The sequence below is a fragment of the Strongylocentrotus purpuratus genome, unplaced genomic scaffold (assembly GCF_000002235.5).
Source record: "Strongylocentrotus purpuratus isolate Spur 01 unplaced genomic scaffold, Spur_5.0 spur5_scaffold_1, whole genome shotgun sequence".
In the NCBI taxonomy this organism is placed as follows: domain Eukaryota; kingdom Metazoa; phylum Echinodermata; class Echinoidea; order Camarodonta; family Strongylocentrotidae; genus Strongylocentrotus; species Strongylocentrotus purpuratus.
This window is the reverse complement of record NW_022145594.1, coordinates 18,154,915-18,171,643: the sequence shown is the minus strand read 5'-3', so window position 1 is coordinate 18,171,643 and position 16,729 is coordinate 18,154,915. Positions and strand designations below refer to the sequence as shown.

The 16,729-nt window shown below is 37.7% G+C and overlaps 1 protein-coding gene across 1 annotated transcript; it reads right to left on the bottom strand.

The window, feature by feature from the left end:
* LOC115920954 lies at positions 1-14,072 on the bottom strand. Its single transcript, XM_030977768.1, has 5 exons — positions 13,944-14,072; positions 13,702-13,796; positions 2,981-3,233; positions 791-904; positions 1-168 (listed from the first exon to the last, which is right to left on the bottom strand). Exons 1-5 carry the CDS (start codon positions 14,044-14,046, stop codon positions 59-61), a joined length of 675 nt encoding a protein of 224 aa, XP_030833628.1. The 5' UTR covers positions 14,047-14,072; the 3' UTR covers positions 1-58.
* Positions 14,073-16,729: the final 2,657 nt, after the last annotated feature.

Below are 16,729 nucleotides of genomic sequence, written 5' to 3'. Positions count from 1 at the left end.
TATTACCCATCTGTACCTACCGGAATAGATGAGTTCTGCGTGTTCAGGACATACGTCGTTACCCCCAGCGAATGTAGATAACACCAGGAAGACTTGTCATGTTACCTACTGGACGCACTACCGCATCGCCGCCGGATTCAGTTGGGTGAGTTTCGTCGCTGGGTATTTCTTGAGGTAAAATTTAAACATCCAGAAGTTTTATCAGAATCATAAAGATAGATCTAACTGTATTCCAGACGTTTGGCTTTTACATTCGTGGTACAAAACATGCCATTATTCGTGGCAAATTCAGTCAAGATTGTACAAACGGGATTCAGTTGTGTTTGTTTGGTCGTTACGTGAAGTGGGTGTTTCCTCAGTAAAATGTAAACAATTTTAAAATGTCATGTATCAGAATCCATAGACAGAATCGATTTGATAATGGATATTATCAAATATATTACATAACATAATTTGTATGTAATTTGCCGAGATTATGTTCTCGCCATTATCAATGACTGATTGCTGTTATTACATAAGAATGTGAAAAACACTCTAGAGAAACCTCTGACTATTTGTCTGAATAACGTATTTTTTATTTACACCCAATAGTATCTCTTCCTTGTGTATCTTGACAAAAGACCGTACAGGAGTTACAATATCCAAATTGTTTTTCAATAACTTGAATTTTTATTCCGCTAGCCATGCATTTTCCGGCTTGAATAATTGCAATGTCACAATTAAATACGAATTTTCTAAAACATCTGCATGTCGTACATATCGTGTCAGAGTGATGTCTTTAAAGGCCTACCTTGGGGACTTGTCGGTGCATCCCGTCCGTCTCTACCGTCCCTTCCGGCGACCCCCTGCGGGCCTGGAGGACCACTGTGTCCAGGAACACCAGCGGGACACAAGAAACATTGACCTAAACAAGAAACAGCAAATATATTTCATATCACGTTTAATGATCTGCGAGGCTTAACACTTCTGCCTGCATAACATAATATTTTAAGCATAATAGCCCCGTTTGAGGTTTATTCTCAACCTCGATGATAATGGCCTACGTCATACGTTCCATTGATAATTTCGTATTACTTCTAGTTGACACATAGATCTTTTAGCATATGGCTCCGAATAGTCTCCTTGGACAACGACCCCTATCGTCAGAGTCCAGCAGCCTAACATGTTAGCCTACTGACTTTTACCCAAATAAGTCGTTAAAAATTATTTTTTGTTTTGTTTAAACAAAAAGCACATCCACCCCGACGTACGTTGACACTAGCTCTTTCATTGGAACCCTCATGTCCCATTGATTTCTGAAAGTTCACCCACCGTAATTTGGTCAAAATAGGTCGCTAGCTCGCCATTGCCTATATAACACATGTGAAACAAGTCGAACGTTGCACGCAATTTGACACGCGATAGTAAGGTTCTAGGTCAAGCACACGAAGGATAACTTTCATGAATTATCATAGATCAGTTTTGATCAGTTCATTATGCACGCGATAGTAAGGTTCTAGGTCAAGCACACGAAGGATAACTTTCATGAATTATCATAGATCAGTTCCGATCGGTTCATTATGTCCATTTCTGCCAACCCCCCCCCCCCCACCGTAATTTTTCCACTTACTATAGGCAAGCATTTTGCCGAGGTAAGCAAAAACACGAATATTCATGATCGCCATGGACTATTCGATTATTTACAGAGGGGTGCAATTGTGCACTACATCAAACTCCCATACTTTAAAGGTAAAGGCCAGTATTGGAAGCGTCCAAAGTTCAAAAAATGAAACGGAAGCTCTTATTACCAATCACGTAAAATAATATGTTTTGACTAATACATGAAAACAATTTTGCCGGGAAACCACCTATCAATTGATATATTTCGTAAATTAGTTTATGTATTGGCTTGTGAGAGATAAACGCACGTGTCGCTCACATGTGCGCAGTCCCATATACATCTTTCTGTGTACAGTGCTTGTAACTTTACGAAGACTGGGCCAAATTTCTTATCATTTTGAGGATTCCAGAACCCTGCAGTACACACCTATACTCATAGGCTAGATGCTCAACCTTTTCTGATCGATTCCACAACGTTTCTTTCACAATGCACTCGCATGACCATAACTGGCCTTTATCTTTAAGTCAAGTATTTCATTGTATTATGTAGTTTGGTAGGTTTATTTTAATAACTGTTCAATTATCAGATATAAATGATAGTTTAAGGATATGGAAAATGTTCTTGTATTGTATATTTAGCAAAGAAATCTCACATACCAATTCACTACCAAGTGTCGTCTCATCCGCCGATTGCCGTCTGCTATATACGTCCAGCGAGCGAAAATGAGACAACCGGAGCAATATGGTTTCTCCTACTTTTGGACTTTGACGGATATTACATGGCCAACCAAAACGACATATAGCTTTGAAAGTTCATTTTGGCATTCATGGCTGTCTTATTTTGTATCTGTTATTCAAGTTAACGCATCTGTTAGCTTCAATGATGTGTCTCCTTCCGTTACGTAGAGTTTACTAGTTCTGCCCTGTGTAATGCAGTGGTTTGATTTGATTTGATTTTTGGAAAATGTTGAGGTCGATTCCCTGCTGGTTACATGCTGGGTTTAAAGTATTCCAGATTTAGTCTGTTCTTTGTTTTTATTCTTGTATCACAGGCATTGATCCCATATACAGCGCGCTCTCTCCACTGATCGCGTGATCCCCCATATTCCAGTCCACTACAGAATGAAAGGAATGGCTAGGTCTACTTTCAACGTTGAGGGCGTGTTAATTTTATTAGCCGATTGGACGCGCGGCACGGAAACGGTACAGAGGCTGGTCTAGCATAAAAGGCGCCTCAAGGCCTAATTTTATTCATGTTCGTGTTCGATGGGCATTATAGAAATCAAGAAACGTCTGGTCTATTTTTCTTAAGATATGTTATCAATAATACCTTACAATCTTAGAATATGTTATTATAAGAAAATGGACCTAGTGTTCATACCGGAATACAAAGGCCATGAGTATGGTCCGGATGGGTTCTGACCTAGGCTTGGCTGCTCGGTAGCAGATGATGGGAACGATGTCGGGAGAGCCGATGGCGAGTCGAGTTCCCTTCGACGTCGTGTCTTTTCAGGTTCTCCCAGCTCACTCTCGGTCTCGAGAGAGTCAGGAGTGTAGATTTTGGCCATCATTGATGGATTCTTCGCGACGAGTTCGCGAGTTGAGAAGGAACGGGTGATCTCAGCAACGGATTCCTACAAGATACAAATTTCCAAAAGAAAATTACTTATACATACCCTCGATATTATGCTCTGTGATTAAGGTGGTGTAAATAAGGTACTCTTGTAATCTGATATGGAATTATTTTTTGGTGAAACATGCCTTCATGTCCAAAGACAAGATGCCGGTAGACTATAGGCATTTTGGCTCAAAACACGTTAATCAATGGTTGACCTTTGAATCATTTGAAGATTGTAATCATTCATATCAAGATGAACTAAGATCAAGAATAAGGGGTTGTACCAAAGGTTATATATGATAACTTAATTACATTAGCAGAAGTGTTGTTTTACTAACTATTACATAATTGCCTTCTTATACGTGTAAGTAAAGGGAAGATATTCGGTAAGGCAGGATTGTGTATTTAGGTAATTCCATTACATATGGACCGATACGTCCAGCCATAAGTAAGTTCTTAAGGCCCGGTCCCACTGCACTTACGGATGCAAAGAGGATGTAAAACGTAAAAAAATATTGCCATCCGTTGGAAAACGCTATGCATCCGTTATGTACTCATCGTATACGTGTTTCATACGCTCTATCCATCGAGTATCCGTCCACTGTGATTTCATCCACGCAAAAAGTTTTGAGCTGCAAACAACTTTTAGAACGGATGAACTTCCGCCGTGTACGATGTAAATCCGCGACAAATACGAACAACAAACGTTCTATGTCCGTTATCATCCGTTAAACGTCCGCTGTATCCTCTCTGCACCCTCTGGGCATCCTGCAACTCACATCCGCTGCAGCTAAAAACGGAAAGAGGGAGGAAAGATAAGGTACATAGAACGTCTATACATCGTTAGTAGCACGGAAATAGAAAGGATGTTAGCGTATGCATCTCGTATATAAAGTATTCAAAGCTGTCATCCACTTCCATCCGCTTTCATCCGCTAGGCTTCCGATGAACATCCGTTAAACATCCCCGCTACATACTAGCGTTCTATTTTCGCAAATTTTCGCCAATTTTGTCCATTTCTGGAGCGGATGAAAACGGATGGAGCCACCCTCGAAAATTTGCTCGTCCGCTGTGTCCTTTATGCATACGTTTTGTGTCCATCGGCCTGTGGGACCGGGCCATTACAGTCTGCACTTGTGTTGAGTTCACACTAATTGTTGTTTAAGCCCCTTTCACACCGGATCTGCGTAGAGTTGCGTAGTGTTGCGTACCGACTACGCCGAAGTTAAGCTGCGAACTCATGAATAAATTGATGCTTCGGCGTAGTCCCTGCGAAGGTTATGCGTAGGCTTGCGTACGATGGTGTACAGTTACGTACCCTGTGCGTAGGCACCGCGTACCTACGGCGTAGGCAATTGGCGTAGGGTTACGTACGCTTGCGTACGGTTGCTTACTGTGTGCGAAAATGCCATGTAAAAATGCAATAGACGCTCGTAGGAGCCGCGAGTATAGCCATTGGCGCTTTATAAACATATACAAAATTTAAAAAATATGTTAAAAAGAAAAATGAACTGTGCAGTGTACAAAGAATTGTACATGTTATTACATGTGAACAGAAAATAACATTTATAAACCTGCCATAAGTTTTGATAGTAAAAAGTGGCATTTGGTACACGTTTTTGACCGTTAAATTTTCAGTTTTGTTAGTAGGTATTAGCAACTGCTGAGGTTATTTGCAGTAATGTTAATTTGTTAAAGATTTTATTTTCCAAAAAATGCAGACATTTTTGTTGATGTACTACATTTTTGTACTATGTATCATTCAAAAGGGTAATATATGAACTTTCTTTTGATGAACATTGCAAGGTCACGTGATGTGATTTGATACCTCAAAATGCCAACAAAAGAGAGCGCTTATTTTGATTTGTGAATAATTGTGGAAAGAAGTCTGATATTTGTTGACCATATCCCTTTTTTTCACTCATTTGTAAAATATCATTCCATAACAGTTTCCTGAAAGTTTGAAGACGATATCTGTTGTCATTTGTCCGTAGCGTATTTGTGTGTGACAATGTAATGATATAAATGTTAGTCATTTATTAGATTTAAAGAAATACTTCTGACATACACACTCACTCAGTCTCACTAACAGAGTGAGACAAAATTATTTCTTTGCTCATTTCAATTAAACAAATTTGTATTACAAACATACAAACAGGACCACAAACGCACACACAAGCAGTTTATGAATCTTATCTATGTTTATTATATCAACAGCCTGAGATGTCAATTATCACAAATTGAATAAACCATAACAAAACAAAACATGTCAGTCTGAAATACCTTGTAGTAGTATAAACAGAATTACAAGCAAGAATGATCAATGATCAATACCTGCCAAGTTTACATCCAGGTATATATACAAAAAAATCTTTATACCATACGTTTTTAATGCTTCGTCGGACTAGCGTAGGGAAGCGTATTGTTGCGTAGGCTTGGCGTACAGTTGCGTAGTAAAGTCTAAAGGGGCTTTCACACCGGGCCTTGCGTAGAGTTGAGTAGAGTTGCGTAGAGTTGCGTAGCGACTACGCCGATCGTACGCAACCCTACGCCGATCGTACGCAACCCTACGCAACTGTACGCGGAGGGACGCGAATGGGTACGCGAGATGAACGCAAAAAATTAAACATGTTTAATTTTGTTCGCGTACCTTCGGCGTAGACTTTACTACGCAACTGTACGCCAAGCCTACGCAACTGTACGCCAAGCCTACGCAAATGTACGCCAAGCCTACGCAACAATACGCTACCCTACGCCAGTCCGACGAAGCATTAAAAACGTATGGTATAAAGATTTTTTTTGGGACCTGGATGTAAACTTGGCAGATATTGATCATTGATCATTCTTGCTTGTTATTCTGTTTGTACTACTACAAGGTATTTCAGACTGACATGTTTTGTTTTGTTATGGTTTATTCAATTGTTGATAATTGACATCTCAGGCTGTTGATATAATAAACAGAGATAAGATTCATAAACTGATGCCTCATGCGAAAATTTTATTATGTTTTGTGGAAATCTGTATGTATTTGTGTCGGTTTGTTTGCTTGTGTGTACGTTTGTGGTCCTGTTTGTATGTTTGTAATATAATTTGTTTAATTGAAATGAGCAAAGAAATAATTTTTTCTCACTCTGTTAGTGAGACTGAGTGAGTGTGTATGTCAGAAGTATTTCTTTAATTTTAATAAATGACTAACATTTATATCATTACATTGTCACACACAAATACGCTACGGACCAAGGACAATGGATATCGTCTTCAAACTTTCAGGAAACTGTTATGGAATGATATTTTACAAATGAGTGAAAAAAAGAGATATGGTCAACAAATATAAGACTGCTGTCCACATTTATTCACAAATCAAAATAAGCTCTCTTTTGTTGGCGTTTTGAGGTATCAAATCACATCACGTGACCTTGCAATGTTCATCAAAAGAAAGTTCATATATTACCCTTTTGAATGATACATAGTACAATAATGTAGTACATCAACAAAAATGTCTGCATTTTTTGGAAAATTAAATCTTGAACAAATTAACATTACTGCAAAATAACCTCAGCAGTTGCTAATACCTACTAAAAAAACTGAAAATTTAACGGTCAAAAACGTGTACCGAATGCCACTTTTTACTATTAAAACTTATGGCAGGTTTATAAATGTTATTTTCTGCACTCACTATTTTACGCAAATTGGCGGTTCATCCCTATTTCACGCATGCAAAAGAGACCCACTGCCCCTTGGATGTCACAGTTTGTCAGAATGTTATTATTATCCTAAGATAAAGTTATCTTCACATGTATTAACATGTACAATTCTTTGTACACTGCAAGGTTCATTTATACAATAAATTGAACTGTTTTTTAACATATTTTTTTTTATTATATATGTTTATAAAGCGCCAATGGCTATACTCGCGGCTCCTACGAGCGTCTATTGCATTTTACATGGCATTTTCTCCCAAAGTAAGCAACCGTACGCAACCGTAAGCAACCCTACGCCAGGCCTACGCAACCGTTCGTAACCCTACGCCAATTGCCTACGCCGAAGGTACGCGATGCCTACGCACAGGGTACGTAACTATACGCCGATCGTACGCAAGCCTACGCATAACCTACGCAGGGACTACGCCGAAGCATCAATTTATTCATGAGTACGCAGCTTAACTTCGGCGTAGTCGGTACGCAACACTACGCAACTCTACGCAGATCCGGTGTGAAAGGGGCTTAAGCCGAAGGTACGCGAAAAAAAATAAACATGTTTAATTGTTTGCGTTCATCTCGCGTACCCATTCGCGTCCCTCCGCGTACATTTGCGTAGGGTTGCGTACGATCGGCGTAGGGTTGCGTACGATCGGCGTAGTCGCTACGCAACTCTACGCAAATCTACGCAACTCTACGCAAGGCCCGGTGTGAAAGCCCCTTTTGGTAAGCATTAAAGCCTTTCAACATATAACTCGACATTCTGGTCTGATTTCTTTAGAGCCGTGAAACGTAGACAAAAGGGTGAGAATCAGAGACTGTTAGGTGATTACGAAGCATGGGTGATTGATTGCTCGAAGGAAGATCAATCGGTCGATGCATTGCATATAAAGGGTGTAGATATACTTCCCACAGGGTTTGGAATCGATCATGAAGGGTATAAAATGTATCCACAGATGTAAATTTGAACCCATTTTTCATAAATACGGAACCAAAAGGTGTGAAATGAGGTGTGCTATTTTTACTCCTTAAAGGGAGTACAAAGAATTACTCCCTACATCGGGGAGTAAATTTACTTCCTGAGGGTTGTCACTTATGTGACAAGTAGTTACTCGCTATAGGGAGTCAATTTTCACCTACTTTTCTCTGTGTGTATCCTCGGATTACATGATCACATTTATGTTCTTTTCGTTTTTTCCCCATTTTTTCCCGACAGTTTTCAAGACAATATCATTTGTATTGATCATAGTTTCATCTACCTTTATGTCCACAAGCAATCAAGTAATTATTGCTAAATTTAAGCAGCAATTATTCTCCGTTGCTCCTTTTTAGTACAGACACGACATGGAGTAGTAATTTATTAGTTTTTGGACTCATGATAATTCGTTTTAGAGTTGGTACAACTGTTCGCAGGACTTAGCAGAGAGGGATAAAAGTGACCGTTCTCACGGTTAACGATCTTCTTCTTATCGAGTCACTACACAAGTCCCGTCCAGTGGTCCACACAGGCTTTGGCACGGCAATTCACGGCTTCCAGGTCATCTTGGGTGCATGGCTCCGGCAGGAGTGGGCAGACTAGCAGGTGTTCCATTGTCTGTTCCTGGCCGCATTCACATGCCGTTTGTTCGTCTCCTAGACCCCACCTCTACATTAAGACTCTGCATCGACCGTAGCCAGTTCTTAGGCGGTTGAGGCTAAGCCAAGTAGGCCAAGTCTCACTGGAGCCGGTTGCGAGGGATTCCTTCGGGCTGAGGGAGAGTTGATGTGGAGTGGTCTGAAGGTGGTTAGACCACAAAGCTATCCTTTGGTTGTGAGGGCTAGTATTAAGAGGCTCTACAGAGTGCAGAAAGCTGTGTCTGGATTTGAGCCGCTTGCCCACTGGCTGTTGTTCGAAGAGTGGGTGGAGTGGATTGTTTTCTTGTTTGTCCTTTTCTTTCTGGGACAAGACCAACCTTCTGACGTGTGGAGGGGCAATACCGCAGAGCAGGTAGATGTCTTCTACTTTAGAGTTGGCCTAAGGCATCCAGTGATCGCTCTGCAAGATGAATTTAGAGCTGGGTCAATCTTGGGTGCATGGGCCGACCTACTCCATACTGGTGATGCATACTCCGCAGCAGTAAAGCAAAGCGCGAGGGCTGTCGTCCGGATTGTTCTGGCATCAGTCCCCCAGTTGATGTTGGCTAGCTTCTTGAGGATGTTGTTGCGGGCTCCAACTTTTGCCTTTGTAATGGCAATGTGGTTCTTGTAGGTAAGGGAGCGATCGAGTGTGACGCCTAAGTAGACTAGGTTGGGAGTGTGCTTCAGCCTTTTCCCATACCAGCTGATCCTTAGTTGATGGTTGGCATCCCTGTTCTTGAGGTGGAATGCGCTTATCTGAGTTTTGTCAGGGTTAGCTCTCAGGTGGTTGGTCGCATAGTATGGGATGAGACCGGCCAGGGCATCACTAAGGGACTCCTCCAACTTCACAAAAGACTGGTTCTGGGTGGCGATGCAGAGATCATCGGCGTAGAGGAAGCTCCTGGTGTTTGGGTGGATCGGTTGGTCATTCTTGTACACGTTAAAGAGTAACGGTGCGAGCACACTTCCTTGTGGTAGGCCATTTTCTGTCTGCGCCATCTGCTGCGATTCCCATTGAGAACCACAAAATATCGCCGATTGGACAGCAACGTCTGGATGAGTCCAGTCAGTCTCACGTCCTTTGTCAGCTCAAAGATCTTCCTGGTAAACGGTTAACGATGATGTAGTATTATACTTATTTTGAAACTTTTTGATATATACAATAGGCTTGTCATTAAAATTAGTAAATAGAGACAGGCTGCTGCATTTACAATATATGATTACAGACGCTACGTTTTATTTTATTGAATAAATATTAAATGTTGAGTATGTTGACTGACATGCTTTTGAAAAGAAATTCAATTGTTCGAATGATTTTTCTGAGAGGGATAAAAGTAAACATTTTGTACGGTTAAGATGTATGATTATACTTATTTGTTCATTCTTTGTCTCTACAGAGCTTTTTTCAAATTTGTTTTTTATTTGCTTTGGACTTTTTTTCATAACGTTTTGATGAATAAAATAGGCTTGTCATTAAAAGCTTTAAAATGATTTCTATTTACATAGTAAATAGAGACAGGCTGGCGCATTTATAAAATATATGAATACAGACGCTACTTTTTATTTCATTGAATAAATATTAAATCTTAATTGTGTTGACTGATATGCTTATGAAAAGAAGATCAGTCTTTTAGAGAGGGATAGAAATGACCATTTTTTACGGTTAATGAAAATGTATGATTACACTTATTTTGTCATCGTCTCTACAGATTTTTTTTCGATATTTTTTCAATATTGTTTTTTATTTGCTTTTGGAGTTGTTTTTGTTTAGGGGTGGAGTTTAGCAGGTAGAACAAAGTCAATCTATCTCATCATTACGCATCCATTGTCTTTTTCACTTTATTTTTCAACTTTTCCGAAAGTTTCCAATACAATATCATTTGTATTGATCATAGTTTAATCTACCTTTATGTCCCAAAACAATCTATTGATTATTGCTAAATTTAAGCAGCAATTATTCTCCATTGCTAGTCTTTAATATAGCCATTACATGGAGTAGCAATTTACAATTTGTTGAACTCACGACAATTCGTTTTAGAGTTGGTACCACTGTTCGCAGGATTTAGCAGAGGGGAATAGAAGTGACTGTTCTCACGGTTAACGACGATGTATTATTATACTTATTTGCTCCTTTTCTCCACAATGCTATTTAAATAATACTTTTCTTGGCTTGCATCCAATAGATTAAGATCGCGTGTTCGATCTTGTATCAGGCTTCCTGGGGAAAGCACGTAATCCTTTCAAGAACTTTTTGATGAATAAAATAGGCTTTTCATTAAAAGCTTTAAAATGATTTCTATTTACATATTAAATAGAGACAGGCTGATGTATTTACAATATATGATTACAGACGCTACGTTTTGTTTCATTGAATAAATATTAAATCTTGAGTATGTTGACTGACCTACCTATAAAAAACAAATCACTTGCTCGGATGAGTTATCAGAGAGGGATAGAAGTGAGCATTCTCACGGTTAAAGTGACTCGGTAACTTTGTTGAAGTTTGATGAAATTGTGTGTAAGAAATATTACTTATCATATTCATTCTACTGTACTAGCCTTCTAGCATGCACACAATCCTGACAAATTTCTCAAATAACAAAGATATTTATGTTTTTTTAAAGCGTCACTGGTCAACAAACACCCTCTGACAGTAAGTTCTCCCATCTATTTCTGAATTTTCCCAACCGTTTTTTCATGAAAAAAAGACACGAGACAGGCTTTTAAAAATCATTCAGCACTTAATTCAATGTCTGGAATGATATAGATCTATATAGAGCCAGTTCACAGCTTTTTTGATGGTTTACATTTACCTTAAAATGTAACAGAATTTTAATAATATAGTAAGGAGAAATTAAGGTATCGATCAGATCAGTTTTTCTCAGTTGTTCTCATTAATAATGGTCTGGGTTTTTTTTTTTAATTTCAGATTATACCTGATTGTACATCTAGCATCGAAGTCACTACCTTAGCACCAGTATCTCTTATCTAAACAATGTTACCAAGTCCCTTTAAAGGGATCTGGTAACTTTGTCTCAGATTCTGACACAAAATCCTGGATTTAGCTCATGCTGCAATGATAATTATAAATATTTAGTCAGGAATCCCTTGACTTTTACCAGCCGATCGCCTGTCTGATTATCCATTTCTTTATTTATTGGAAATCGAGACCTAATTTTTCGTTTTTATAACACTACAGTCTATTGGAGAAACCGAGTATGGTAAAGCCGGTCACTCAAATATTTTTAATTTTTTTAAAGCCATTTCTTGATCATTTTGAAGCGCAATATTTTTAGGGCTTCAATTTTACACCATATCACAGACACTAATATTGACACCAATCCAATTGCTGTAAAATAATTGTTCGGATTGCACCCAGTAGATTTAAATCGCATCCTCGATCGTGTAATTAGGATACGGAGGTAAAAGGCGAACAGTGTAAGAATTAAAATGCATGATATGAGAAATACATGCAAATATTATGATATGAAATAGGTTAATATAAAATTAGGACATTCATTAGACAAATTCATACAAAATGATTAGAAAGAAGAAAAAAAGGAAAAGAAGAGAAAACAAATGAAGCCGTTGAAGAAAGAAGGAAACCTGGTTCATTGTAAAAGAAGGTGTTTTTTATAATCGATATGTTAAGATTATTGCTCGAGCTTGTTATTAAAAACAAGTCAGAATTAAATCTTACAACCAACGGGATCTACTGTCTATAAGCCAAACAATCATAGATACAACCATAACTAGGTTCAAAGACCTATTTGGGTTCGAAAGCAGGTTTAGATTGAATTAATCTTTATTTCATTCATCATAAAAAAACATCATATTAAACATATAAAATACAAATCATAGCGAACAAGCTAAAGAGAAACATTTACAATACAATACATCAACAACACAAATGTCATATGAATGTGGAGACAGCTAGGAAAGCCAAAGGCTTTATTGGTGCTGCCACTGAAACAGTAATACAGTATAATACAGAATAATATTGTTGTTGAAAACGGTGATTACAACAAAAAATAATGCCTAAATAGAGGGGGAAAACAAAACAGAACCTGACCGTGTACGGAACCAATCTTTATTTATTTTGTTGGATTAAAAATGATTTATATTTCCTTTTAAAAACGTTAATTGATAGACTAGATTTTTTATCATGAGGTATATTATTCCACAACTGTGGCCCTTTAAAAAATATAGATTGTTTAGTTATATTTAGTCTTATTTTATTTAAATGCAAATTAGAAGAACTTCGAGTATTATATGAATGTAATGCAGAATTAAGACAAAATTTCCTGGAAAGACTAATTGGTACAAAATGATTGTAACATAAATACATAAATATTGCAAGACTATAATTACAAAGATCTAGGACATTCAAAAGTTTTAATTTGTGTGCGATGCATCGTAGAATTTTATTTAATATCATTAATCATCAGCCTAGATCTGAGGCTACATTCACACAGAATCCTGTAGAACTACTTTCAATTGTCAAACCGACCACCAACATCAGGGCATGCAAGCACACTCTTGGATAGCAAAGGGTCCTAACAAACAGAAGTACTTAATAGAAGATTGTGTCTAAGGGGGTGGTGCCTTTTCAACTATTGGCCCATGGAGTAATATTGGTAATACCTGTGAAAAATGCCATAAACGGTATGTATACTGTAGATGTACATTTACAGAGTTTTATTCCACTCAAAATGCGCATCCTGTCAATAAACATCGATTCATTTGAGATAGCATGAAATTACTTATCCGTCATATTATCCGATCCTTTTCTATCTCTGTGTTTTCCATGACAACATATATTATATGCTAAATCGAAAGAGTATTTCAACGGAAAGCTTTATGGTGTTCTAAAAACTTTAAAGTATAAATATATATACTTACCCGATATTTCTGCGTAAATCTCACTGTTATGTTTCATTGCTGTGTGCAATATCCAACTTCCACGTGTCAATGAAACACGGTTATCAAATCAAACTCAAAATGAAAAGAATATCACTTGAAAGATCTCTCTCATGCAGATAATACAGATTCGGTCAACAACATTTTTACAAAAATATTTATTTGTAAGTTTTTTTTCTCCAGATTTTAAGCATGGGTTTCATGCATTACTTAAAAGAAATCCAAGAAAATGTACTTTTAATTACATACCTGAAGGAACATTACTTGTTTTCTAATATCAGAGATCTTGTCCTCTTCTGTCTGGGTCAGTTTGCCTGAATCTAGAATGTTTTCAGGGTCAAAAGCTACTTGCGAGAAGAGAGAGATAGAGAGGGAGGAGAGAGAGGTGGACACGTTGAGACAGAGAGGGGAGGGAGTCACACTCAGATAGAGGCAAAGAGGGGGAGTAGGGGTAATTAAGAAAAATACGAAAAAAAATTATGATGACTTACCTTCATCTTGCGTACCTTCCTTTGAAACAGCAACGGCTTGGGTGACTCCAACAAGACACAGACATGAAAACAGAACTAGAGTGATGACAAAGAACGAATGCATCTTGAAAAGTGTGTTGAAAGTAGCCGAGAAATGTTTGTAAACTTAACTTCGAAAGTAATGTTTTATAAGAGACTTTCTGCAATCACTTTGACAAGAAGATGATTTCGACTATCCAAGGAGCGGGATTGCTTCGGTATTTATACCTCTTAAGCCCCTCCCACTCTTTGCTAAATTTGGTGACAAGGATGAGCCCAAGCTAGTTCGGCCAAACCATTTGTGTATTTAGCAGAGTGTTTTTGTATTATGCAGATTTCATATATTGTTTGTATTTCAAATTCTCTAGAACCGTTTACATTAATATGTATTAAGCTGAGCTGAGCTATTGCGCAGAATAGGCTAGCTTGACAAACACATTATAATGTGAAAGGGGCAAGGTCATTTCTTATGTAGAAGTACATGTAGAGAGTCACCCTTTCACATGCGTTCTTTAAAATGTTTGTGATGATAGCTCAAGATGACTTGTGATGAATTTCTATTTCTGTTTTATTTGACTGCAGCTGTCCAACAGGACCACTTGATATGATAAGCCATCTTGAAACCTTCAATGCTTTTTCAGTTATCAAAGAAACTATGTCCCTTTTGTAGCCAACATCAACTTCCGTACAACTTTGCAGGAGTTATGAATATGTCATGTACATCCTATCTGTGAAATTTAAACGTTAGCAGTGTCCTAGTTTTCAGATTATGCAAGGAAACCTGTTAACCTTCTAGACTTCACTGATAGACATTATTGAGTGCCTGACTGACATCTTTTTTTCTTCGATAATAACATACATAATATGAGCTGTAACAGGTTCATGAGCATTCGTCTACATTAAACCCACTACTTGTAATGGCCAAAAATAAACTGATTAAATCTTTGTGCGGCACAAAACATACCACCGTTCGGTAAAAGGGTCTGGAATTATGAAGCACATCAATATTCGCCAGTTTTCTAACGTGAAATACTCTTTTGTCCTTATAGCCACACTTCCATTGAAGATAAGCGTAAAAAGTTAGGATTTGTATCCATATTCTTTGAGTTTTATTTTAGACAAAAAAACTTTTTTTTTTGGTTTCGTTAATGCAAAGACTTTACAGTATTAGAGTGCCTAATAAGAGTAATCAGCATTTAGAGAAATATAAAACAGTAATAATCATATCTTAATAATGGTTTGCGTATGAATCATTTTTAAATTAATTTTTATCAAGAGGAAGTCAGATAATGATTGTCAGAGAAAAAAAAGCAATTTTTTAATGCAAATTGTGCTTTCGTTTGCAAAAATCGATCACAAAGAAAGAAAAATTATCTGGAACAAATTTCAAAATATTATGGTCATGGAAAAATAACTGAACATGGATAGCTAATTATGGAGTAATAATAGTATTCAGCGCTTCGGACACTCAGGAAGAAACGCCTGAAATGTAAATCAAACTGTAATTGCCATTACCTTTACCAAATCAACAGAACAGAATGGAATTGGATGGCAAAGAAGTCTGTTTAATTCAAGGGTAGGACTCATAAGAAAATTTGAACACATGTAGGGCCTGAGTTGTTTGCAGTTACAGTGTATGTACCAAATAGCTTGTCAAAAAGAAAGACGAATAAGAAGAGGAACAAAATGCGGTATACTTTTAGTGCAAATTTGAATGCTTGATATACTACTGCTCATTCTAAACCTAATTTTAGTCGTTTTTCATATTTTACCTTTGAGCAGGGTGGGCCGGTTAATACCGGGCGGTAAATGCTGCCTAGCAAATGTTGACAAAGAGAGGGGGAATACAGGGAAAATCTTGATTTGAAAAAATATATATAGTCCTCTTTCCACGCACTCTTCCCACCCTAAAATGTCGCTACACATCAACCATCGCGCACCTACATACCGAGGCCACACATATATCCACCCACACCCCACTCACACTAAACCAGTCTGGAAAACACTGATTTTCCAACACTCCGTCCCCATCCCTTTCTCATTATCCATCTAGCTCAAATTATTCTTCTTTTTGTGTCAGTCCTGTTCCTTGTCAAGCTTGCCCCCCCCCCGACCAAAACAGTTTTTAACCACATTTTCCTTTCTTTCTCATTATATTGTGTGCCTATTTTTTTTTTAAGGATGAAACCCATGTTCACTATAAATTGCTCCTACGGTCCTCTGTAATATTATCAAGCAGATAAAATTGATTTAAAGCAATTTCCACTCAGTCAAACCTGTTTTCTCACAATCGTTTTAGCATTATCAACAACATTAAACAAACCACAAAACGTTTGCAATTATAAAGTCAATGCCTGTTTAATTCAGTACAATTAAAGTAAATTCTAATATGTTAACATATACATTGAACGATCATTCGGTTTCGTATCACACTTCTGTAAGAACGAATACAAACTTTAGTCAGAAAATTCAGAGTAGCCCAAGAATTATTAATTATTTCCTGAAGGAAAAGAAAAAGGATCATGAAATTCACTAACAACATTAAGAAAACCATCGACAAACTAGGCCTAATTTTGTTCATACAGTTGATCACTGTTGTGTGTATAAAACTAAGGTTAACTCGTAATCACTGGAATGTGTATGCAACTAAGTTGTACATTTTATCACTGTTGTGTGTATGAAAAAAAGATTGTTCTAAGATGTTCAAAGATCATGACGAGAAATACAAACTGTGTCAAACTATACGAAATTAAATTATCAAAAGGACT

What these genes read in the sequence shown, in the direction of transcription:
- LOC115920954 (XM_030977768.1), bottom strand. Translation starts at nt 14,046, where the DNA reads ATGCATTCGTTCTTTGTCATCACTCTAGTTCTGTTTTCATGTCTGTGT. An exon ending in GGAAGGTACGCAAGATGAAG is followed by an intron (nt 13,797 to 13,943) that starts GTAAGTCATCAT and finishes TCTCGCAAGTAG; the next exon opens with CTTTTGACCCTGAAAACATT. An exon ending in CTCATGGCCTTTGTATTCCG is followed by an intron (nt 905 to 2,980) that starts GTATGAACACTA and finishes TTTCTTGTTTAG; the next exon opens with GTCAATGTTTCTTGTGTCCC.